At 43.3% G+C, this 27093-nt stretch overlaps 1 protein-coding gene across 1 annotated transcript in view; it reads left to right on the forward strand.

Annotated features, from left to right (window-relative positions):
• The window catches only part of SMG1 (SMG1 nonsense mediated mRNA decay associated PI3K related kinase), a 106944-nt gene that overhangs the window by 61243 nt on the left and 18608 nt on the right, over positions 1–27093 (forward strand). The window contains 23 exon segments of the mRNA XM_044304119.1: positions 6810–6952; positions 6955–7060; positions 7175–7311; positions 7313–7460; positions 7616–7760; positions 8197–8335; positions 9949–10179; positions 11201–11378; positions 12031–12192; positions 12811–13028; positions 13128–13282; positions 14506–14728; positions 15219–15465; positions 15549–15778; positions 17685–17933; positions 19508–19646; positions 21625–21734; positions 22071–22289; positions 22417–22607; positions 23457–23629; positions 24632–24911; positions 25473–25739; positions 25826–26060. Coding sequence (XP_044160054.1) covers positions 6810–6952; positions 6955–7060; positions 7175–7311; positions 7313–7460; positions 7616–7760; positions 8197–8335; positions 9949–10179; positions 11201–11378; positions 12031–12192; positions 12811–13028; positions 13128–13282; positions 14506–14728; positions 15219–15465; positions 15549–15778; positions 17685–17933; positions 19508–19646; positions 21625–21734; positions 22071–22289; positions 22417–22607; positions 23457–23629; positions 24632–24911; positions 25473–25739; positions 25826–26060 — 4325 coding nt within the window.

Below are 27093 nucleotides of genomic sequence, written 5' to 3' on the forward strand. Positions count from 1 at the left end.
GTGCCAGCTGTATACATCAATAAAGTGCTGAGTGCTTACTGTGTGGGTCAGGCAAACGGGGGGTGAAGGAGGACATAGGGTATGGACGGCTAATTCACCACATGCGGTTCGGCGTGCCGGCGACATGACTGCGCATGTCATGATGACGTCTACAGAGTACTTCCTGGTTACGGTGTTGATGCGATGCCGTAGCTGTGTATTAACTTCCTGATGTCTCCTACACCATCTTGGATAAGGGCATCGTGCCTATATTGCCAGATACCCAAGATGGTGGCAGCCAGTCTATAACACACACAGGTATGGGCACAGTTAAGTGCTCTTTTTAACCTATATAATTGGCAAGGTGAGTCCAGATACGGGAAGCGACCGTAAAGCCGCCACCCACATCCATGATCCCAGTGCAACTGCGTACCCACAGATTAGTGTGGGATCGCAATGCATCTGCGGTCAATGCCCACACACAGCCATCCTATAGGGAGGGATCTCCTCATATCAACCTGCTATGTAGGTACGGGCTGTCACCACCAAGGCACCAATCTCATCTAGAGGCGCGGAATATACTAATAAACAAGAACCGTCATTGCATAGATGTAAATAGAAACCATTATTGTGTGGATGTGCCGTCCATTGTAGCCATCTCATATCTCCTCACTCCATTCACCGTGGCCCACCCACTACAGGAAAAAGAAAAAAGAAGAAAAAAAAAAATTAATAAATATATTAATTATAACGAGAAATTAAACAAGAACAATATATTCTTTATCTTGTACAAAAAATTGCAATACAGGCAGGTGCGGTTGACAATACACCATACGTACAGAAAGCAAACCACAGTCCTAACCCACCCCAATCTTGTAGTCCACATTTAGACCACAAGGTTTGAGGGAATTGAGGGTGTGTATCCACCTGAGTTCCCGTCTACTAAGAAGATTAGCCCTATTGCCACCTCTTCTGGGCATGGGTATAAAATCAATGATACAGCACCTAAGATCTTTTTCAGTGTGTTTGAGGTCCGTGAAATGTTTAGCTACTGGCAAATCAAGCCGTTTTTTTCTTATGCTCAGGCGATGATTATTAAGTCGTGATTTAAAATCGGTGGTGGTTTCGCCTACGTAAATTAAATTACATGGACATATAAGTACATAGATGATGTAGCTGGAGTCACAGGTTAGATAATGTTGTATTGGATATGTTACCCCAGTTTGTGGATGTACAAAATTTCTGCCTTTCACAATGTATCTGCAGTTTACACAAGATAAGCATGGGAAACATCCTGTGCTGGTTGCTGTCAATGTTGTCTGTCTAGATTTTTTTAGAGGTTCCTACATCAGCCCTGACTAGCTGATCTTTAAGGCTTTTGGACCTACGGTAGGACATCAGAGGGGGGGAATGGAATTCTTTTATGTTACTGTGGCATCCACCCAGTATACCCCAGTGACGTCGGATGATGTTCCCTATCATTGTGCTTTGTTCTGAGTGCATGGAGATAAATGGAATTCTAGCTGGCTTTGTCCGGTGTACCTTACTTTTAAGCGTGTCATTCCTATTTAGTTTCTTAACCAATTCTTTTTTGTCATGAAGTAATTGAGAGGGATATCCTCGTTTTCTAAATTTGTTAGTCAACACCTCAAGTGTGGTGTCTAACATATGCTGATCTGAGACTATACGTCTTGCTCTCAAAAATTGAGAATATGGCAAAGATCTAATCATCTTTTTAGGATGGTTACTGCTGTATGTCAAAAGTGTGTTTCTGTCGGTCGGTTTTGTGAAAAGTTTGGTCTGCAGCTTACCGCCCGACACGAACACACATGTGTCAAGAAACTGCATATCAGTATGGGAGTGCACTAAAGTGAATTGTAGTGCTTTATCGAACCCATTCAGAAAAGTGTGAAAATCAAGTAGTTGTTCAATAGTGCCAGTCCAGATGAGGAAGATGTCGTCTATGTACCGCCACCACGCCATAGCATGCTTGAAGTGGTGGCTTCCATAGACGACATCTTCCTCAAACCGCCGCATAAATATATTGGCGTAAGTTGGGGCCACGTTGGACCCCATCGCCACGCCCTGTTCCTGCACGTAATAACAATCTTGAAAAAGAAAATAATTGGATCTCAAAACAATTTCAAGAAGAGATAATATGAAGTGTTGAGCTTGACTGGTTAAAGAAGATTCATTCAACATGTGTGCAACTGCTGTTAAACCCTTGCAGTGATCAATTGAGGTGTAAAGGGATGTGACGTCAAAAGATGCTAACGTCACACTCTCCACACCTAACAAATTGATCGACTGAAGCTTCAATAAAAAATCAGTGGTATCTTGTACATAGGAACTTCCTCCACATGCAAAGCTGTGAAGTATCTTGTCTAAAAAGATGGCAACATGGCTAAAGATTGAATCAGATCCTGAAACAATAGGACGACCAGGGGGATCGATGAGAGACTTGTGGATCTTAGGCAACACATACAGTACCGGAGTAACTGGATGCGCTACTGTAAGGTAATCCACAAGTCCCTCATCTATGATCCCCGCGTCTAAAGCAATGGTCAATACACTTTTGATTGATTCAGCAACCTTGAATTTAGGGTCAGCATCAATGGGTCTGTAGATGGTGTTGTCACTCAACTGTCTCAATACCTCCGCAATATATTTGCTGGTATCTAATACGACCACCGCTCCGCCTTTATCGGCGGCTTTGATGGTGAGTGCGGGGTCGCATTTTAGTTCTTTAAGAGCAACAACTTCATCAACAGTTACATTGGGATGACTGAAAGGTTGTCGAGAGTGTGTCTCTCTTAATGCCTGTATATCAGACTTAACCGCAGCCATGTATGCCTCAATAGCAGGATCATGAATAACAGGGTTAAAGTTGCTTCCAAGTGAGAGATCGAACATGCCAAGAGATAACTCCCTCATCTTGGCATGTCCGATCCGCTCCTTGTTGGAGAGATCGGACATGCCAAGATGAGTGAGTTATCTCTTGGCATGTTCGATCTCTCACTTGGAAGCAACTTTAACCCTGTTATTCATGATCCTGCTATTGAGGCATACATGGCTGCGGTTAAGTCTGATATACAGGCATTAAGAGAGACACACTCTCGACAACCTTTCAGTCATCCCAATGTAACTGTTGATGAAGTTGTTGCTCTTAAAGAACTAAAATGCGACCCCGCACTCACCATCAAAGCCGCCGATAAAGGCGGAGCGGTGGTCGTATTAGATACCAGCAAATATATTGCGGAGGTATTGAGACAGTTGAGTGACAACACCATCTACAGACCCATTGATGCTGACCCTAAATTCAAGGTTGCTGAATCAATCAAAAGTGTATTGACCATTGCTTTAGACGCGGGGATCATAGATGAGGGACTTGTGGATTACCTTACAGTAGCGCATCCAGTTACTCCGGTACTGTATGTGTTGCCTAAGATCCACAAGTCTCTCATCGATCCCCCTGGTCGTCCTATTGTTTCAGGATCTGATTCAATCTTTAGCCATGTTGCCATCTTTTTAGACAAGATACTTCACAGCTTTGCATGTGGAGGAAGTTCCTATGTACAAGATACCACTGATTTTTTATTGAAGCTTCAGTCGATCAATTTGTTAGGTGTGGAGAGTGTGACGTTAGCATCTTTTGACGTCACATCCCTTTACACCTCAATTGATCACTGCAAGGGTTTAACAGCAGTTGCACACATGTTGAATGAATCTTCTTTAACCAGTCAAGCTCAACACTTCATATTATCTCTTCTTGAAATTGTTTTGAGATCCAATTATTTTCTTTTTCAAGATTGTTATTACGTGCAGGAACAGGGCGTGGCGATGGGGTCCAACGTGGCCCCAACTTACGCCAATATATTTATGCGGCGGTTTGAGGAAGATGTCGTCTATGGAAGCCACCACTTCAAGCATGCTATGGCGTGGTGGCGGTACATAGACGACATCTTCCTCATCTGGACTGGCACTATTGAACAACTACTTGATTTTCACACTTTTCTGAATGGGTTCGATAAAGCACTACAATTCACTTTAGTGCACTCCCATACTGATATGCAGTTTCTTGACACATGTGTGTTCGTGTCGGGCGGTAAGCTGCAGACCAAACTTTTCACAAAACCGACCGACAGAAACACACTTTTGACATACAGCAGTAACCATCCTAAAAAGATGATTAGATCTTTGCCATATTCTCAATTTTTGAGAGCAAGACCTATAGTCTCAGATCAGCATATGTTAGACACCACACTTGAGGTGTTGACTAACAAATTTAGAAAACGAGGATATCCCTCTCAATTACTTCATGACAAAAAAGAATTGGTTAAGAAACTAAATAGGAATGACACGCTTAAAAGTAAGGTACACCGGACAAAGCCAGCTAGAATTCCATTTATCTCCATGCACTCAGAACAAAGCACAATGATAGGGAACATCATCCGACGTCACTGGGGTATACTGGGTGGATGCCACAGTAACATAAAAGAATTCCATTCCCCCCCTCTGATGTCCTACCGTAGGTCCAAAAGCCTTAAAGATCAGCTAGTCAGGGCTGATGTAGGAACCTCTAAAAAATCTAGACAGACAACATTGACAGCAACCAGCACAGGATGTTTCCCATGCTTATCTTGTGTAAACTGCAGATACATTGTGAAAGGCAGAAATTTTGTACATCCACAAACTGGGGTAACATATCCAATACAACATTATCTAACCTGTGACTCCAGCTACATCATCTATGTACTTATATGTCCATGTAATTTAATTTACGTAGGCGAAACCACCACCGATTTTAAATCACGACTTAATAATCATCGCCTGAGCATAAGAAAAAAACGGCTTGATTTGCCAGTAGCTAAACATTTCACGGACCTCAAACACACTGAAAAAGATCTTAGGTGCTGTATCATTGATTTTATACCCATGCCCAGAAGAGGTGGCAATAGGGCTAATCTTCTTAGTAGACGGGAACTCAGGTGGATACACACCCTCAATTCCCTCAAACCTTGTGGTCTAAATGTGGACTACAAGATTGGGGTGGGTTAGGACTGTGGTTTGCTTTCTGTACGTATGGTGTATTGTCAACCGCACCTGCCTGTATTGCAATTTTTTGTACAAGATAAAGAATATATTGTTCTTGTTTAATTTCTCGTTATAATTAATATATTTATTAATTTTTTTTTTTCTTTTTTCTTTTTCCTGTAGTGGGTGGGCCACGGTGAATGGAGTGAGGAGATATGAGATGGCTACAATGGACGGCACATCCACACAATAATGGTTTCTATTTACATCTATGCAATGACGGTTCTTGTTTATTAGTATATTCCGCGCCTCTAGATGCGATTGGTGCCTTGGTGGTGACAGCCCGTACCTACATAGCAGGTTGATATGAGGAGATCCCTCCCTATAGGATGGCTGTGTGTGGGCATTGACCGCAGATGCATTGCGATCCCACACTAATCTGTGGGTACGCAGTTGCACTGGGATCATGGATGTGGGTGGCGGCTTTACGGTCGCTTCCCGTATCTGGACTCACCTTGCCAATTATATAGGTTAAAAAGAGCACTTAACTGTGCCCATACCTGTGTGTGTTATAGACTGGCTGCCACCATCTTGGGTATCTGGCAATATAGGCACGATGCCCTTATCCAAGATGGTGTAGGAGACATCAGGAAGTTAATACACAGCTACGGCATCGCATCAACACCGTAACCAGGAAGTACTCTGTAGACGTCATCATGACATGCGCAGTCATGTCGCCGGCACGCCGAACCGCATGTGGTGAATTAGCCGTCCATACCCTATGTCCTCCTTCACCCCCCGTTTGCCTGACCCACACAGTAAGCACTCAGCACTTTATTGATGTATACAGCTGGCACCAATTATATGATAATGAATAATTATGAACTTTTTGATCATTTCTGTACACTCTGGTGAATAACGTCTGTATGTTTTAATTAATTATTCAATCGATTATTTTTTGCACTGATTCTTTATGAAATAATCTATGGACATGATGTCTATATTGTATTTTTAAGTCAATTAATTCACTTAATACGAATTATGTACACCTGTGTTGAACATTGATTGTATTGATTTGCACTAGTGTATATATGCTTGGCACTTTATCTGTACACATTGCTTGAGAAAGGCTCACACATTGAGCCGAAACGTCGCTTGTCCCATATGGGTAATTAAAGTATTTTTCATTTTTTTACTTGATGGAGTGCTGCCCTCTTTTGTTATTTTATCTATTTGGATTGGCTTTTATCCGTATTTGGGCCAGCTGCACCCACATCTCTCATTGACGGTGCTGCCACTGAATCTTTTTTCTGTGTGTATATATATATATATATATATATATATATATATATATATATATATATATATATATATATATATATATATATATATATATATATATATATATATATTCAAATCCAAATACGTTATTATACCAGCAAATTATTCTTCATATTTACATCATTCACTACAATTTACCTACTCAAATTTGCAAATAACGACCATACCAAAAAACTCTTGTAGAAGTTGTTCTACCCATTGTTCTATTTATTACATGAAAAAGTAATGTAAATGTAACTTTAAAATATATTATAAACCAATAAAAATGTACTGATTAATAAACAATTAATAGACAATCTATTTCTAATGAGTTAATATACCGTCATGGCTGTACAGAGTATGTGCTATAGTCATTAGGAATGTGTCATTTACTTTGGCAAGTTGCTGTATACATAAGCCTGCTCCACATTTAAGTCTCAGTTCTTCAGACTTCCTTTTCTGCTGATTCTTTACAGAACAAACCATGTCAGTCAAGAGTCATCTGATGGAATTGGGTCTCACAGCTGCCAAGTGCGCAAGGAAGCGGGGCAATGTCACACTTGCTGCAAGGTTAATTGGCCAGTGCAGCAATATCCAACTTGGACAAGTGACTACCTGCACAGGATCTGGTTGCTAAGTTTTAAAAAGCTCTCACTGCACGGGCAGATGGATGAAAAGTGGGGACCAGAGCTCGATATTGAAAAAGCTAAATTACTGTATGCTGCAGGTCAGTATGGAGTTCAAACATATTCTGTATAAACTCTTTCCATACACTCTAACAATATCACATAGACTGTATTTGATTTTGGTGACCCTCTATTGTGTGCGGTTTGGTTGGCAGGTCAGTCTACACACGCCATGGAAATGCTGAGCTCTTGTGCCATTTCTTTCTGTAAATCTGCGAAAGCTGAATATGCTGTAGCAAAATCTATCCTGACTCTGGCCAAATGGATCCAAGCAGATTGGAAAGAGATTTCAGGGACAGATGAAGCAAGTGTACAGAGCACGTCCACAAGCAAACGCTACAAGTCTGTCTTCTCTGGGTAAAAACGTGCTGGCTCTCATCGATCTGCCGCCTGTTAGCACCTTCGATGAAGAGTACCCACGTATTGAAAGCGAATCCACAGGTACCGCAAAGATCTGAAAGTTCATTTGAGGAATTGTGTATTAGGCTGTCACTACTTCAGTTTATTCTCTTTAATGCGGAGAGTGACATTTCTATTCTGGGTGTAATTCTTGACTCTTTCATTTTATTTTTTTTTTTTTTTTTTTTTTGTGACAGTGAACATTGGTGTTGGCGAGCCGGATTTCATACTGGGCCAGCTGTATCATTTGTCTTCAGTTCAAGCTCCTGAAGTTGCTAAGTCTTGGGCAGCTCTGGCTAGTTGGGCGTACAGATGGGGAAGAAAGGTGGTGGACAATGCTAGGTGGGTGAAGTTGCTGAGTCTTAAAGGGGTTGGCAGACCTCAAAATTGTGACAGCCAAATTAAAAAAATTAAAAACATAACCTTTGTATCCCCTTTTCCCCCACTGATCACTGGCCTCCGCTTTGATGTGTCCCTGAGCGGCACGTGACCTCACATGGGGCACCATCATTTTGGTTCCATCAGGGACCAGGAATAGCAGGCAGTCTTTTCTTAGGACTCTGCATTGTGCAGTTCCTTTGTTATTCTGAGAACGTGTACATAGGTTGCTAACCAAGAATATGTTTTCTTTTTTTGTTTGTTTTTTCTTCAAATATAGTAATTTTTAATGAATACCACAAGACCACACTGGGAATATGCTTGCACTTGCATGTATCACATTTTACTGACCTTTGTCACTTAATCTGATGTTTTTGATTTTCCTCTTATGTATTTTTAGTCAAGGTGAAGGCGTGAAATTGTTGCAGCAAGAGAAAGCAGAGGTGCAAAGCCTCTTACCAGATAATGTATCTGAAGAGGATAAAGAAAAGATCTACGGTATCTTGGGACAAGCAATGTGTCGGCCTGCTGGTATCCAGGTAAACAATGATGGAAAAGCAAAAGATTTCACAAACGAGGCACTTCTTCTCCATCTCGTCCTTTCCATTGATCCCATATTAATCAATACTGACAAATATGAAACATTTTCCTGTGTCCCAGAAGCTCAGTCCCTACTCTTACTCCCTGCCCTGTGTCTGACTGCAAGACAACTGACCAGATCAGGTCTAACATGTACTACATTGTACGTACATTTTGTACATTAAGTGTAGAATGTCTGTTCTCTATTCATTTACCACTCCCCTTCATCTTCACATCTGCTCCCATTTCTTGAATGCACAAGTCTTTTTCAACTTTGCTAATAGTGTATTCAAACAAGACTAAATTAAAGGATAACTGTCGTATTTTTTTTTCCCGAGTATTGGATTGTGGTGATATCACCTTGGTGGCCCTATTTCAACTTTTCACTGTGTACTCAATTACCCCTTAATTCCACACTTTTGTTCCCTGTACTGCCTTTTACCTGTGCTTAAAATAGGGTTTCTAGGCATGGTCCGTCTAAACAGATAGAGGGAGCAGCAGCATGCAAGGTCACATTACTGACAGCCAGGGACTGTAAGTAAATGATTAGAGCCAGGTCCTCCCCAGCAGCTGATGACAGTGCCTCGGCTGTGTGCACTTCTCCCTGTCCCTGCGCTTGGCAGACGCTCCCTCACTCAGCAGAGCTGGAGAATGCAGAGTGGAAGCAGCGCAGACCAGGGAAGGGAGATCTGCCATCTGCTCAGTGTATAAGTGAAGGCAACATGTGGTAAGAGGACCCCTTTGTGCTGCAGGAGATTAACCCTTCAGGGGGGAGAGCTCTGGTTACTGACACTTTTGGGGGGCTATTGTTACTGGCTAGTGAGGGCAGGCGGGATTAGCCTCAGGGTGAGGGCAGTGGCGGCCATCTTAACTGAATAGTGAAATAGCAGTTTTATGCAGACTGGTTGCTAAGGGCTGATTCTTATTAAATATGGGGTAAGTCGGTCTAATAGTAACTGATTCTGGAATATCATGTTATTAGTAACTACATATATGAAAATTGAAATTGGGGTCTAAATGTGACAGTTATCCTTTAAAGACTCTTACAGGCTATATTTTGAAGTCTGTGGCGTACAAACTCATGGAGATGGCAATGTCATTTTTCTAAATAAAGGCCCAGTAATGTTACTACACCTAGATTCGTGAAGCGGACGTTCCAACAAGGGAGAAAAAAACAGCTCGCCCTTCTCCCTGGCTGCGACGCACTCTGTTGTGGTTGGACGGCATCACAGCCAGGGAGAAGGAGACGCCCATTGAGAAAACCAAATGTCTCCCCTTCACTGTACCGATGATCCATATTAACATATCAGGAGGCAAAAACAGCGGGGGGCACAGCGGCGGAATGGAGGAGTATTTTTGCATCTGTAGGGGCTGCACTGTCAAGCATACCAGTTTGTAATGTGTAATCCCATGGAAAGGTCCTTTTAAAGGTTAATGGTTGCAGTGTAGCTAATGCACTGATAGATAGTTTGCATGTCTGATACATGAGATAAATTGCAAATTACCTTTTCACCAAGTACATTTTAGTGTGACATTGCATTTTTTTTATTTTTTTTTCCCCCTCCTGTTTTAGGATGAGGATATGTCCCTTCAGATTACGGAGAATGAGGGCAACGGTGAAGACGATACAGTCGATGTCATCTGGAGACAACTTTTGGCCAGTTGCCCTTGGCTGGCCGACCTAGATGAGACTGCCTCAGAGGGACTTATCAAGTTATGGCGTAAAGTTGTTCACCGGATATTCAGCTTGTATAAATTGTCCTGCAGCGCTTACTTCACTTTCTTGAAGTTGAATGCTGGACGGGTGAGTAAATTATGCTTGATAATCTGTGACCCATCACCCCCCACCCCCCATCGATGGACAGTTAGTAGCTGACTCAGTGTCTAGAATATCAGTGTGTGCGTTGTGCAGAACCACCAGGGTATCCTATGTGATGCAGCATCACACTGTTCTCCCCTTCCTCGTACTTGTAAGAGCTGACAGGGAGAAGTCTATTACAATCAGGAGACAGGAGAGACTGGCTGCAGCTGCTTCCCCTATGAGTGCACTATAGTCTACAGCAGAGATCAGCAACCTTCGGCACTCCAGCTGCTGTGACACGAAGACCCCCAGCATGCAAACATGCTCGGACCGTTGTTCTAACTACCACAGAAGCGAATGAAGCATTCTAGGAGTTGTAGTTTCTGAACAGCTGGAGTGCCGGAGGTGGCTGATGCCTGGTCTGCAGTATGAGTTAGGGACAGAGTTAGTGATCTGTCATTTGCTGCTCTTTCAACTTAGAGCAGAGCAAGTGAAGTGCAGTGAGACTCCTCCCTCAGACTCCATGCAAAACCATGATTGGAAATGTATGCTGCATTAGGGGAACCATATCGGAAGTGAAGATAGCAAACAGCCCATAAATGGCTCATTAACCCTTAGGATACCAGATGTTTTTGCATTTTTATTTTTCTTCCCCACAGAGGATGTCGTTAAGTCCCGAAAGTGCGAGCTTCCGGATTTTTCACCCTTTAGATGCTGTGATAACACCACGGCATCTAAAAGCTTTAATGACCGCGATCGGCGGTTTCTGTCATTAGCCACGGGTCCCTGCTGTCTAAATCAGCGGAGATCCGCCATCCATGATGCTTGCTGCATGCGTGAGCCAGTACAATATTTGCACTTCGCTCCGGGTAGCGAAGGGATTAAAGCACGTTTCTTTTAGAAAAATTATGTTCTATATTTGAGTGTATGCTGCGTGGTGAGCGATGCTGCCTGGTCCAGGGATGACATTCTGACACAGGGTGAAGCCTGTAACTTTTCTGCTCTTTTAACCTGTTGTGTGTAGGTTTCACTCGACGAAGATGATCCTCGGATTCATTTAAACAGCTCATCTAAGCAGAGCACTGATGATGTCATCGTTATGGCCACACTGCGATTGCTCAGACTGTTGGTAAAACACGCTGGAGAACTTAGACAGTATTTGGAGCAAGGTCTGGAGACTACACCCACAGCTCCCTGGAGAGGTGAACTTGCGTCACATAAACCAAGGGTATTTCCCCCCATGTTTAGCTTAGCAGCAACAACAACAAAAAGATGCATGGGTTGCAAAAGTATTAGCATGTTTGATGCACAGAATCTGTAATCGGACAATTAAAACTATGCAAACTGTCTAAAGGAGTTGATGGCTTATCCTCAAGATAGGTCAATACTAGCTGATTGGTGGGGGTCCAACTTCCCACTCCAAAGCTGATAAGCTGTTCTGTATAGCTCTGTCGCCGCAAGTAGGTGCCGGAAATGCACTGCATTGTAGTGGACTGCATCTCTGCTCCCATTGAAGTGAATGAGGATAGGCCAGCAAAAGCCTGGACAAACCCCTTCAAAGTATCCCAATTGCTACAAGGAAATTGCTTTATGGTGCATACAGAGCTAGGATTTTTCAATTTTCACTGTAAAAATCAGGAAAACCTTACTGTATTCCTCTAACCCAGGCATGCTCAACCTGTGGCCCTCCAGCAGTTGCAAAACTACAACTCCCAGCATGCCCGAACAGCCTACAGCAGGGCATTGTGGGAGTTGTAGTTTTACAACAGCTGTATCCCCCTTTTAAGCTACAATAGGTAGACATTGTAATGTGTGGCTTCCAGTGTATGATCATACATGTGCTTCATTTTGTAGGTATAATTCCACAACTTTTTTCACGGCTCAATCACCCCGAAGTATATGTTCGACAGAGCATCTGTAATTTACTGTGCCGGGTAGCACATGACTCTCCTCACCTCATTCTCTATCCAGCAATTGTGGGAAGCATTTCACTGAGCAATGAATCTCAGTCGTCTGGTGAGTACTTGTAATAAAAAGTGATCTTTAAGGGGTCATATCACACGAATAGTTTCGCTACCTAGGTGTCTCTGCATGACCTCCGCTGTCCTGATTTGTGCTGACTGCATTCTGGGAGTACAAGTCAGGAGAGCAGAGGTCGGGCAGAGACACACAGCATTATAAATCATAATGCTGATGTGTTCCTGTCACAACAGTAGTGTCCATAATGGGAAATCCCACTCCTAAGCTTTCTGCTGCAGCTGGTGGCAGTTGAAGGATGCGACTGAGTCTGTATGTCAACCTCAGTGAGCTGGACAGAGAATTTAGAAAAAGAGCAAACAGCGGGTGGCGCGATACAGATAGAATTTATTGAATAATTCAGTGGCTATACTAAATTTTTAATTACATGCAATTACAAAAGTATTATAAACCAGGTGCTGGTTTGAAAAATGTTGAATATTTTTGTGGGACAACCCCTTTAATGAGTTGTATACAAGCCCTCATACAGCTACGTTGTCAAAAAATGAACAAAAAAAAAAATTGCCTGGCCACTAAGCGGTTATAGGAGATGTCTGGTTGGAATTGTCTGCTAAATGCAGTACAGCAAAGTGTTAATACTCATCTGTTTCTGAACAGGAACCAAGCTGTCATCAGCCATTCCCACGTTACTGAGTAACATGCAGGATGATGAGCTGATGGGTGGTGAGTGTGATGATGAGAGTCTTCCAGCTTCTCAAGAAAGCAACAGAGATGAAACGAAGAATGGTCTCAGTGAGGACCAAACCATGATGCAGGATTGTTACAGTAAAATTGTAGAAAAGTTATCGTCCGCCAGCCCCACCATGGTGCTACAGGTTTGCATTTTTCCTATTGGTAGATAATCCACAGCTTTGTGCTTTTCATAGTAAAGGGTAGAGGATTGTCTGTTTCTCAGTTATGATCCTTTTACACAGGTTCAAATGCTGGTAGCTGAACTTCGGAGAGTCACGGTGCTTTGGGATGAGCTGTGGCTGGGTGTCCTGCTTCAGCAACACATGTACGTGCTACGTCGTATCCAGCAGCTGGAGGATGAGGTCAAGAGGGTCCAGAACAACAACACTCTTCGCAAGTATGTTAATGTATTAGATATACATGTATGCACGTAATAGTAACATAGGGTTTAGTGCATTGTTCTTGGTTGCTTAGGTGGTTTATTGAAGGAACACATGGATTCTGTGGACTCTGCTTTCAGAAACTGGCTAAGTGGCAGATTTCTCTGTGAATTTGGTTTATCCTTCAATTTATATGCGTAGCAATAGTCATTCCAATTTCATTAAAGCTAGCTGTACACGAAAGATGTCTGTTGGCTGATGGGCATCTCACTCGATCCTCGTGTGTGTGGAGAGAGAGAGCTGCATGCATACATACATACATACATACATACATACATACATACATACATACATACATACATACATACGTGTTTGGCGGAGCATGTTGTGAATGAGGAGAAAGCTGCTGCCAGACACTTTATCTGCCCGAGAACAGTAAGATTTGGCGGTTGAAATCCATAATGCCCCATCCTTATGTCCCCCAACGTCAGCCGTCCAGGGAAAGTTGAAAGACTAGACGTTAGATGGACGGCTGACATAGAACTAATGTGTATGGCCAACTTAAGGGGCTTCAGAAGAATATCTCTAAAATGACCAATAACCTCACAGAATGCTTTTCTCGGCTGAGCTGCTGTTCCGATGTCCCCCAGCTACTCGTCTGGCCACCACAGCTGCATCTTTTTTCGCTGAGGTGCTGGACAGTTTACAGGGCAAGGAAGCCATAGCAAGCTTTTTATGGCCATTTCAGAAATACTTTTCTAAAGTAGCCAACCCCATTAAAGGGGTTTTTAAGCAAGTGTCAGCAGCCTGCCCCCGAAATAGGAAATTCATACTAACCTGCTCTATGCCACTCCGGTCCTCTTTGCTGCTTCTGCTTTTTCCATCTTCCAGCCCCTCCACTGTATACATCTGGCAATGCATGGGTATGGTCACATGCATTGCTCCAGCTTATGCCACACGCAGTGCTTCACCTCTGAAGCCAGTCATTGGTTGGAGCAGTGCATGTGACCATATCCATGCAATGCCGGATGTTAGTGCCGAGACTGGAAAATTGAAAAAGTGGAGGACCAGATCGGTGTGGAGCAGGTAAGTATGAATCTTCTATTTCAGGGGGCAGGCTGTGGGCACTTGCTATAAAAAAACAATATTGCAGGAAAACCCCCTTTAATAGTTCTTAGACTGCATTGATGGACATTCATATTTCTTCCTTTAAATATTCTTATATTTTTTTCCTCACTAGGGAGGAGAAGATTGCAATTATGCGTGAAAAGCACACCGCGCTGATGAAGCCCATAGTTTTTGCACTAGAGCACGTCTGTAGTATCACATCAGCACCTGCTGAAACTCCCCATGAAAAGTGGTTCCAGGACAACTATGGAGAAGCAATTGAAAATGCTTTAGAAAAACTTAGAAATCCATCCAATCCGGCTAATCCTGGTAATAGCTGGATGCCGTTCAAACAGGTATATTGTAATTTATTAGTTTCTGTCCTAATAATTATTATTTATTATTTTTTGTCTACTATATTAAATGCATCAACAACTACATTGTAATAAATACATAGGCCTGTTCATGAATCTGCACAAGATACTGTAGTTTAGATCTACTAATTGTATTAATTTTAACCCAATTAAGCTTTTTAGGCTGTTAAGAGCACCTTGCTTTCCCAGAATAAGCCTTTATGGTCCAGATCTTAACAAAGACCTAGATCACGAGTTTGATCATTTTGCCGCAGTTTCAGCCCGGCTCTTTCTCTACAAGACAAGTACATTGCTTGAGAAAGGCTCTGTGGAGTCGAAACGTCAGATGTCTTGAATAAACCTGAAGTATCCTTGAAGACACTTGAGTGCTACAGTATTCTTTTTCTACCAGAGTGGATAGTTATGTAACATGATGATGCGAATGTTGGAAGAGCATGGTGTTTTATGCCATAACATTTTGTTACTTTTCTAGATCATGCTGAGTTTACAGCAAAGAGCACAGAAACGGGCAAGCTACTTGTTACGGCTTGAAGAAATCAGCCCTTGCTTAGCTTCCATGACTAACACAGAAATCGCTCTCCCAGGAGAAGTTTCGGATCGGGACACGATCACAATTCATAGTGTGGGCAGCACGATCACCATCCTGCCTACTAAAACAAAGCCTAAGAAGTTCATTTTCCTTGGCTCTGATGGCAAAAATTACCCTTATCTCTTTAAAGGTATCCCTCTAGTTTGTATTGTAACTCGTGTTCTGCACGATATTACTGCGTCTGCGGGTCTGACACTTACTTTCTTGTTTTAGGGTTGGAAGATTTGCATCTGGATGAAAGGATTATGCAGTTTCTGTCCATTGTGAACACAATGTTTGCCACCATCAATGGTCAAGAGTCCCCTCACTTCCGTGCCCGTCATTACTCTGTCACACCCCTTGGCACCCGGTCCGGTCTCATTCAGTGGGTAGATGGAGCCACTCCACTGTTTGGTCTTTATAAAAGATGGCAACAGAGGGAAGCTGCACTGCAAGCACAAAAGGTATAAACTGTTATATTTAGTACTGGTTGTTATTTAAGTTCCAGTGAGGAGAAGACCGCCTAATAAAGTTTAATAGAAAATGTTCATCTAAGTGAGGGGTTAACGGGGATTACCCACAACAAGAAGTGATGCTGCGTTGTTAGGGCTCTTTCACACTTGCGTTGTTCTTTTCCGGCATAGAGTTCCGTCGTCGGGGCTCTATGCCGGAAAAATCCTGATCAGGATTATCCCAATGCATTCTGAATGGAGAGAAATCTGTTCAGGATGCATCAGGATGTCTTCAGTTCCGGACTGGAACGTTTTTTGGCCGGAGAAAATACTGCAGCATGCTGTGCTTTTTGCTCCGGCCAAAAATCCAGCCGGATCCAGAATTAATGCTCATTGAAAGGCATTAATACGGATCCGGCCTTAAGATAAACGTTGTTTCGGCGCATTACCAGATCCGACGTTTATCTTATTCTGAATGGTTACCATGGCTGCCAGGACGCTAAAGTCCTGTTTGCCATGGTAAAGTGTAGTGGGGAGCAGTATACTTACCGTCCGCGCGGCTCCAGAGTGACGTCCGGGTGCCCCACGCGCATGGATGACGTGATCGCATGGATCACGTCGACATCATTCTGGAGCTGCACGGACGGTAAGTATACTGCTCCCCCGCTCCCCACTACTATTATGGCAACCAGGACTTTAATAGCGTCCTGGCTGCCATAGTAACACTGAACTCATTTTGAAGACGGATCAGTTTTCAAATGCTTTCAGTTCACTTGCGGTGTTACGGATCCGGCGGGCACTGCCGGCAAATGGAGTACATGACTGATCCGGACAACGCAAGTGTGAAAAAGCCCTTAGCCAGCCAGTCCCCCACCAGCTAAACTAGCATTGTAATGCCTTAAAGCGACCCTTCGGTTCAGGAAAAAATTTACCTTCTGGGGAACGAACAGAACACTTACATGGTGCCCTCCTTTCTTTTTAGCTGCAGATCCATCAGTTCCCTGGTTCCTCTTCTGCCATCCAAGATGGCTGCACTGCTTCTCAAACCACTTGATGCACACTGCAGTGCTGGACAGGTAGGAAGTGTCTTCGATTACCAATACACAATGTGCATCAAGAAGTTTGGGAAGCGGTGCGGCCATCTTGGATGACAGAAGAGGATCCTGAGAATTAGCAGGTCTGCAACTAAAAAGATGAAAAGGAAGTCACCATGTAAGTCTTCTGTTCATTCCCCAGTCAATGGGATTTATTTTTTTTTTTCTTGAACTGGAGGGTTTTTAATAGTGTGTCCGAACGTTGCATTATAAGATTCCCCTTACCGCCCCCTCCCCTCCTCTCCCAAGTTTAGGAATGCAACCCACGGTACAATAGAAGACTTGCAGTCAAGTAGGTAATGTTCAGAGGGGTTCTTCAGGAATGAACTATTAATGACCTAGGGTCGTTCATCGGTATTTAAGTTCTGGGTAATACTTTGTGCCGGTGTTTGTGTGAGCTTCATGCCGAACAAGGAGCTTGGTCGATTTTAGAAATGATCCCCCTATCAACAAGATGGAAGATATCTTCCAAATAATTAATTGATCACTGGGGATCTGACTGCTTGGACCACCACCCGTTTTAAGAATGGGGATCCCGTTTCTCTGATCTGATGGAGCAGAAGGTCTGGGATGCATCGTGCTGTTCTATTTATTCTCTAGTTGTACTCTACTACCTCCAGCAGTCCTATAGAGAATGATTGGAGCAGTAGGGTGCGTGCTGGACCTGACTTGCCATCAGACCGTTTGACCTGGACCCCTTTTCTTGGGATTGGTGGAGGTCCCAGAGGTCGGACCCCCAGCAATCAGTTATCGCCTATCTTGTGGATAGGGGATGACTTCTAAACTTGGCCCAACCCCTTTTAAGCAATCTTTTTCCTTTTTAGGCCCAAGATTCCTATCAAACTCCTCAGAACCCAGCTATGGTTCCCCGTCCCAGTGAGCTCTATTACAGCAAAATCGGCCCAGCGCTAAAAGCAGTCGGACTAAGTCTGGATGTGTCCCGTCGAGACTGGCCAATTAATGTAATGAAGGCTGTGCTAGAAGAATTAATGGAATCTACACCTCCAAACCTCCTAGCAAAAGAGCTGTGGTGCTCATGTGCCACTCCTGATGAATGGTGGAGAGTTACACAGGTAAGAGGAGCTCGAATAGCCAAATCAGTGCTGGTGTCTGGGTTACACAGCACAAAATGTCAAACCAGTGCAAGTGTAACAAGTCCTGTGCAAGTGCAAATCGCTGATCATATTGTGTAATAGATGTGAGGCTGAGATTTTACTCACATTGGGATTTTCATCTTGCTGATTTAGAAAATTGGAATCAATTGATTTAGAAAATTGCTTGCCAGATCTCCTTAGATGACCTTACAGCGCATCTTCTCTTTTTGAATTCTCTTTACATCTGTCCTTTATTGTGGCCAAATGACCCTCATTTCCTTTGCAATCTGGAATGATTTGGTTAATAAGCAAGAGTGGTTGCAAGTAATAGTCTAATGGAAAAGATGCTGCACTTGAATAGGTAGAAGACCAAGTAATCGTGCTTTGGCAGTCCTATGCGAATGAAACTTCCTACTGCCATTGGGTGCCTAATTTTGGAGGAAAATCCTTCCCTTCGGAATTTCATACTTCTTACGTGAGGCCACCGGATCGTAGAAATGCTGCCTTAATCAGGGAATTGACAATTATTATTTTTAAAGCAAAGTGAAAGCTATGTTTTAACAGCAATATTTCAAGGCTTGACCTAAATTACAGGGCAGGGATCCTGTCTGATTAGGCACATCCTTCATGTTTTAAGTAGCCAACCCATCCCTCTTCCTAGTGGATAAGTGCTGAAAACCCTAATCTGATGACACTTGATGATCTAGTAGAATCACGGTTGCTGCACATTCATGCTTTAAGTCTCCATTAGTAGAGTAGGGCACGGTCTAATGATGGTGCAGGCCACTGGAGTTCAATCACTGTGGAAATGAACTTGTTAGAATTTATACAGGTGTGTACCATTCTATATTGGTGTGAAGTTAGCTATATTCAAGTAATTTCACTGTTAGGAAATGGTCTGTGGTGGTTCACAAGATTTGAATGTGATTTAAAGGGAGTTCTGTCATCAGAAAAATCGTTATGTAGCTGGCTGACATTAGCGATGTGCTAGTGTCAGCAGAACATAACTGTATGACTTGTATCTCCCTGCCGCCGTTCGCGCTAAATAATGACTTTTATAATGTGCAAATGAGCCTCTAGGTACTAGTGGAGCATTGCTGCAGCACTTGGAGGCTCCGTCCTCTCTGTTTGGCGCGCCCTTGTAAAGGTGATTGACATCCTCGGTCTCCTCCGTGCCCCGCAAATCCTGCGCCGTCCATTTTAGTATTAGGCGCAGTGAGTGAAGGACGGCAGCAGGTGAGCATCATTCACTCACTGCGCCTAATACTAAAATAAAGATTTTTCTGATGACAAACCCTTTAAAGTGTCAGAGATCTTAATGACTAATATAATTGTCGTTAATGATGTATAATATTAAAATCAAATATGTAATTAGATCATCAAATTATTCTTCATTTACATTATTTAATATACTTCAACTTAACTATTCAAATCAGAAATAACAACAAAACCAAAGAAACTGTCAAATTTATTTATTTATTTATTAACCATATAATAATTCTATAGCATCTCTAATTCTCATTTTATTGTCTTTTTTTTTTTTTCTTTCCCAGTCCTACGCTAGATCAACTGCTGTAATGTCAATGGTTGGTTACATCATAGGTCTGGGTGACAGGCACTTGGATAATGTGCTGATTGATATGACCAGTGGAGAGGTGGTGCACATTGATTACAACGTTTGCTTTGAGAAAGGTGAGTGACTTCTCCTTGTATACTGACGGCCGTGATTTAACACACTACGGCTACATGTGCATGGGGGCTATCGGTCCCTGAAAAACAGACAAAAGGGGACGTTTCTAATTTTTGACAGCCGTTGTTCACAGGTAGTGTTGCGATTTTCAAGTTCGGCTTTTGGGTTATCTAAGAATTCTGTAATGGATTCTGTTACCACGGACCATAACGGAATTCTACGACGGCCTACACCACGGAAGCCTATAAGAGGCATTCCGCATTGCATTCCGTCATAATAGAAGTCTGTGGCCAGCATTTTTATTTTTTCTTCTTATAGGTCCGTGGTAACAGAATCCATTGCGGAATCATTAGATAACCCAAACACTAACTTGCAAATCGCAAGTTCGCTCAACACTGTTCACAGGTCCTCAATAAAACGGCTGTGTGAATAATTCCATAGACTACCATTGCTCTTAGAATGGTCGTGTGACTGCCATTAAAAAAACGAAACGTCTGTCACACGGCTGTTTTTCACTGTCGTGTGAATGTAGCCTAAGCAATAGTGTTGAGCGAGCACCAAAGTATTCGGATGTTCGGCCCGAACACATTGCTATATTCATGTGCTAGGCCTATAACGGAAGTCAATGGTAGACAACCAGGCACCCGGTGCTTGGAAGAGAAGAGGGTGTCTGGTTCATAAAAAAAAAGGTTAGAAATTGATGGAAACCCCATAGCATTACGAGGATAGCTGGATGCATCTTAGACCCCTTTTCCGTACGACATACAACTAATAGAGGGCGCTGTAATCATGATTTGTGAGTCATGAGTCATGATTACAGCTCCCTCTATTAGTTGCATAGTGGTATGACAAGACTATTCGCGGAGATCATATTCGCTATATTGCTCTATATTCATTTTTTAGAATATTCGTAATGTAGCGAATATTATGTAATTATGTAGTAAGTCAGTGATAATATCTGACACTGGAAAAGCTGCGTGATAACTCAGTGTAGATCGCAAGTTATTTCCCAGTGCCAGATTTTATCACTGAGTTATTACCCAGCTTTTCCAGTGTCAGACATCATCCTAGTGTAGATCGCAAATATTCGAATTGCAAATTTTTATTGTGAATTTTCCATGCAAAAGGCTACACTAATAAGCTTGTCGTCAGAAGACTATGAAACCAACAGATGGTGCTATTGAGTTATGAACAGCCCCATCTATTGGTTTTATAGTCTTCTGACAAGAATATTTGTCTCGTCATAAGACTGTAAAACCAATAGAGGGCGCTGTTCATAACTCCATAGCGCCATCTGTTGGTTTTCATAATTTTATGACGGCAGAAAACCAGGCAGATTCTGCTCATTTGCATGTTTTTCCCATATGCCTATGTTTATGCTAATTCGTTTTTACATGACAAAACTATAAAGGTTATTAATTATTATGTTAGGACAATCAGAAAACTTTTTGTCGCCCTAATGATATTGATCTAGGTGTGCAGGTTCATCCAAGGCATCCAACAGATGCAAAATAACTTTGAGGTTCACTGGTTCTTAGTCAGATGAGAGCTGGTTTGGAATATCTCATAGTGCTCAAGGCTGCCATGGTAAGGTTTACTGGCTGTTATGTCTCTTGGATAGATGGATGGCTTGCATATACCTGGCTTTTGGCATATAGCTTTTGTGTGGTTGTCTATCCTATGTTGTACGTAATAGGAGTCTAAGACTCGTCTAGCTATGCTTGTGATGCTGCTGCCAAACCTTTTTGATGGAGTTTCCAACAATTTCATATATTTTTTTTGTTATGAGCCAGGCACCCACTTCTCTTCTGAGCAGGGGGTGCCTGGTTGTCTCCCATTGACTTCGATTATATTAAATAGTATTCCAGCACCCGAATTACTCAGCCGAGCTATGCTCAAACCGAAGAGGTATTCGGCCAAGCACGTTTGCTCATCACTACTAAGCAACTCTTACAATATTTGTAACTCTTTATTCTTTAGGCAAAAGTCTGCGTGTTCCTGAAAAAGTCCCTTTCCGGATGACCCAGAACATTCAGAGTGCGCTGGGAGTAACAGGAGTGGAGGGAGTATTCAGACTGTCATGTGAACAGGTGACAAATCCTAGCAGCTGAGTAGGGGGGGTGTTCTTTCTCAGGGGGCATGTCCTATCTGCTGCAGCTCTTTCCCTGTAACTTATGGTTCGTGGCAGCGGAATCAATAACGGAATTCTTAGATAACACGAACCTTGTACACCGAACTTGAAACACAAGATTGCTCATCTCTAATGAGAAGCTTTGTATCAGATCTGCTTGATAGCGAAGTTGTGCCGTAGACTGTTGTGGTCCCATTTAGCTGCTATTGTACAGTTTTATTTTGTTGCCGGTCTGTTAGCTGCTTATTACTACTTAATATGTATCCTATATGTAACTTGCTGTGCTTTAATGCAGGTCCTTCACATAATGAGAAGAGGCAGAGAGACATTGCTGACTTTACTTGAGGCTTTTGTTTATGACCCACTTGTGGACTGGACAGCTGGTGGAGAAGCTGGATTTGCTGGTGCGGTGTATGGTGGAGGAGGTCAGCAAGCAGAAAACAAACAAAGCAAGCGAGAGATGGAGCGGGAAATCACACAGAGCCTATTTTCTTCCAGAGTAGCAGAAATCAAGGTAGTGACACATGTTCACATATTCTGGTAATAATAGAATTTGAATGGCAGGTTTAGCTACCCCTCCCCTTTAAAGGGTCTGTGGTGACAATAACCATTATGTATAATAGGCCTCTTATTCATGACAGGTCAACTGGTTTAAAAACAAAGATGAGATGCTGAGCGTCCTTCCTAAACTAGACAACAGTTTAGAGGAATACCTAAACTTGCATGAAGGGTTGTCGGACGTGGAGAAGCTGCAGGCCAGACTTGTGGAAGAGATGGCGTTCCTAGAGGGAGCCGAAGCAGCAGATCACCCTGCTCATACTCTGCAGCATCGGTTGGTGGTTTTGTATATTTTTTATTTTATTTTTTTAATAGTTTTGTCCTTATACATCCTAAAAAATACTTAACAGGTTATTCCCACCTCACTAAAGAGCTTCTGCAGTTTTTTTTAAACTGATCTATCCTCTGGCTAGATCATCAGCATCTGATCGGCGGGGGTCTGACACCCGGGACCCCCGACGATCCGCTGTTTCAGAAGGCGCTGGCAGTAGCACAGCGGCCTTCGTGCAGTTTACCGCAGGCCCAATAACGTCACGACTAGTATCAATGGCCTGGGAGGGGATAAGCTCTCTTCACTTGAATGGAGCTTAGCTGCGCCCAGGCCAGTGATACTAGTCGTGACGTCACTGGGCCTGCGGTAAATAGCGAGAAGGCCACGGCACTACTGCCAGCGCCGCTGCCTTTTTCAAACAGCTGATCGGCAGGGGTCCCGGGGGTCGGACCCCCGCCGATCAGATGCTGCCGATCTATCCAGAGGATAGATCATCAGTTTAAAGAAACTGCAGAACCCCTTTAAGTGATCGGTGGGAGTTTGACCTCTGGGACCCCCAACCGTCCTGAGAATGAATGGCCACAGAGCCAGTACATTGATGTAGCCCCTTTTACTTTTTTCCTTTCCTGCACAGCAGCGTCCCGGCTGGGAAGCAAACTGCAGGCAGACCCTTCACTGGAACAGAGCTGTGCTGTAGTTTCTCTGCTGTGCAGGGACAGACTGTGAAGAGGCTTCATCACTGAATCGCTGCTCCACCACATTCCTTCATTCTCAGGGTTGGCAGAGGTTGGGCTTCCTTACATCCTTTGTGTCCTTGCCTAATTTATACATGGCTGTGAATTGCTTCTTTAGGTATTCTGAACACACCCAACTCCAGACACAGCAGAGAGCGGTCCAGGAATCTATCCAAGTGAAGCTGAATGAATTTGAACAGTGGATAACACAGTATCAAGCTGCCTTCAGCAATTTAGAGGCTACAAAGTTGGCAGGCTTGCTTCAGGAAATAAGCAGCCAAATGGACCTAGGTACTTCGCAATTAATCTCGCCATTTTAAAAAACATGAATTAAAGGGGTTTTCCGAGTGTAAAGTATTGATGGCCTATCCTAGAGTGAGGTCATCAGTGTCAGATCAGTGGGGGTCCGACTCCCAGCGCCTGCTCCAGTCAGCTATTTGAAAAGGCCTGCACTTCAGTGAGCACTGCAGCCTTTTTGCTCATTGGTCACATGGCCTACGTGCAGCTGAGCCCAAGGTCTGTAATTTAAGGGGTTATCCAGGAATTGATGATGATGACCTATCCTCAGGATATCGGCAGAGGGCAGAGTCCCAGCACCCCTACCCATCGGGTGTTTCATGGAGCCACCGTGCTCGCTGGAGCTTTAATGAGCGCAGCTGGCTCCTGGCAGCTTTCCAGGCACAGCGCCATACATTGTGTAGCAGCTGTGCTTGGTATTGCAGCTCAGCCCCGTGGACTTGCTACTAGGACATGTGACTGATGTATGTTGACATCGCATGGCGTAGGAAGAGGCCGCAGCGCTCATGAAGCGCTAGCCTCTTCTAACAGCTGAACAACGTGGGGTGCTGGGTGTCGGACCCCCTCCAATATTGATGGCTTGATAAGTCATCAATATAAATTCCCCTGTAACCCCTTTAAATACCAAGCACAGCCACTATATGATGTACAGCGCTGTGATTTGGTATGCTGTGTGGAGACCACAGTGCTGATCCGAACGCTTCATGCTTCCCTTTCAAACAGCTTGATCGATGGGTAAGCCAGGAGTCTGAACTCAATCATTCTGGTTTTTAATGACCTACCCTTGAATAGGTCATCAATATTTTACTCCCGGAAATACCCTTTAATGCACCAAAGCTGCATTATAGTATATCCTGAATGTAGGACGTTCTTTTAACTTGTAAAAGAACTAGACATCTAAAATTGCCACGTGCACCTACAAAATGTGAAGGTTTTGTTTGGTAGAAAATGTATACTTTATATGTATTAGAAGACTTCTTTAATTTGCTTCTTCAGGTCCTCCCAGTTATGTACCTGCTACAGCTTTCTTACAAAATGCCGGACAGGCACACCTCATCACACAGTGCGAACAGTACGAGGCAGAGATAGGCGCACTGCTGCAACAGCGACGGTCTGTGCTTCGCGGCTGCCTTGAGCATCTGCATAACTATGCCACCGTTGCTCTGCTGTATCCAAGGTCAGTGTTTCAGAAACACAGAATGGAACAGTGGAAGACCTGGATGGAAGAATTGATATGCAGCATGACAATGGAGCACTGCCAAGAATTATACCGGAAGTAAGTAGAGAAATGAGCCTATATTTATGTAGAGTTGTAGACTGCTTTATCCTTAAAATTGCTGATCATGTCCTCTAAAAAGTTAAACTGCCCATACCTGATGCAGTGTAAGGCCCTATGCACATGACCATATTTTTGGTCCACATCAGAGTGGCTCCAGCAAGTGCTGAGGGGATCCAGACACTGAAGTTCAAGCAGGAGAGCATCAGCAGGGGACACAATAGAGATCCGGGATCTGCTCGGAAGTTGATTTCAGTCTGATGAGATCACGTTCCTGAAGCCACGACGGCTCTGTCAGAGCGGACTGGATCGTGACAGTGGCTCCGGTTCAAGCCTTTTTGACACTGATTAGTGGAAATACTCCCAGTTGTCCATTCATTCCTTTGCGTAAACCGCTTCAGGTAGTTCTATAGAATCATTCCGTGGGAATGCATTGTGGAATAAGAAAGTAATAAATAGTCACTTTGATGTTTCGCTCAAATTGCTGCAAATAATTATATGCAATAGAAGTAGAATACAAACCATACTGAAATGCTTTATTTATTTTTTTAAACCTTTAAGGTATGAAATTCAGTATGCACCTCAGCCCTCTCAAGCGCAGTTCATTTCTGCCACAGAGCTGGCACTGCAGCGTCATTACGCAGATACTAATAGTCGTCTTCTGCGACAAGTGGAGCGACTTAAGCAGGAGGCGGTTTCTGTGCCAGTGTGTGAGGAGCAGCTCAAAGAAATTGAGCGTTGTATCAAAGTTTTCCTGCATGAAAATGGCGACGAGGGCTCATTGAGTCTGGCCAGCGTTGTCATCTCTGCCCTTTGTACTTTAACAAGGTAGGTGTCCTGTTGTAGCTACTTGCTGTTTGTCATTTTCACTGACGTAGCCCCAGGGCTTAATAGTTCTATTATGCATTTGGCAGACGCAATCTAATGATGGAAGGAGCTGCCTCTAGTGCAGGGGAACAGCTGGTGGATCTAACATCGCGGGACGGAGCCTGGTTCTTGGAAGAGCTCTGCAGCATGAGTGGCAATGTCACCTGTCTTGTACAGTTACTCAAACAATGCAAACTTATTCCACAAGATCTGGATATACCAAACCCTATGGAGGCGTCTGAAGCTGTGCATCTGGCGAATGCGGTGTACACCTCCCTTCAGGTAAATGGGAAGCTTAAAATTCTCCTTACAAATAAGGAGTTAGGAGTTTTGTCACTGAAAACATAGTGAAGAACTCCCATATATGCTCTTGATTTAGTATTTGAAATTTCTAGGTTGTTTCATGAAAAGAGCTGTGGTATAAAGTTTTACAGACATATTATTTTTTTATTATATATTTATATTTATGTTTAGCTATATTAGGCTACTTTCACACTAGCGTTCAGAGCAGATCCGCTCATATAATGCAGACGGTGGCTCCGTTCAGAACGGATCAGTCTGCATTATATTGTAAAAAAAATTCTAAGTGTGAAAGTAGCCTGAACGGATCCGTCCAGACTTTTAGGGCTCATGCACACGACAGTATTTTGCGTTCAGTATACTGGACGTTTTTTGAGCTCAGTATACGGAACATATACTGAACCATTCATTTCAATGGTTCAGCAAAAAATACTGAAGTGTCTCAGTGTGCATTCCATTTCAGTATTTCAGTTTGCAAAAAAAACGGAACACATACGGAAATGCATCCGTATGTCCTCCGTATCCGTTCCGTTTTTGCTGAACCATCTATTGAAAATGTTATGCTCAGCCCAATTTTTTCTATGTAATTACTGTATACGGCATATGGAAAAACGGAAACAAAAAACGGAACAACGCATCCGTAAAAAACGGACCGCAAAACACTGAAAAAGCAATACTGTCGTGTGCATGAGGCCTTACATTGAAAGTCAATGGGGGGCGTATCCGTTTGAAGATTGAGCCATAGTGTGTCATCTTCAAACGGATCCGTCCCCATTGACTTACATTGTAAGTCTGGACAGATCCGCACGGCCAGGCGGACACCCGAATGCTGCAAGCAGCGTTCAGGTGTCCGCGAGCGGAGGCTGAACGCTGCCAGACTGATGCATTCTGAGCGGATCCGCGTCCACTCAGAATGCATTAGTGCTGGACGGATGCGTTCGGGGCCGCTTGTGAGCCCCTTCAAACAGAGCTCACAAGCGGACACCCGAACGCTAGTGTGAAAGTAGCCTTATAG

Source organism: Bufo gargarizans, chromosome 8, assembly GCF_014858855.1.
Source record: "Bufo gargarizans isolate SCDJY-AF-19 chromosome 8, ASM1485885v1, whole genome shotgun sequence".
NCBI lineage: Eukaryota > Metazoa > Chordata > Amphibia > Anura > Bufonidae > Bufo > Bufo gargarizans.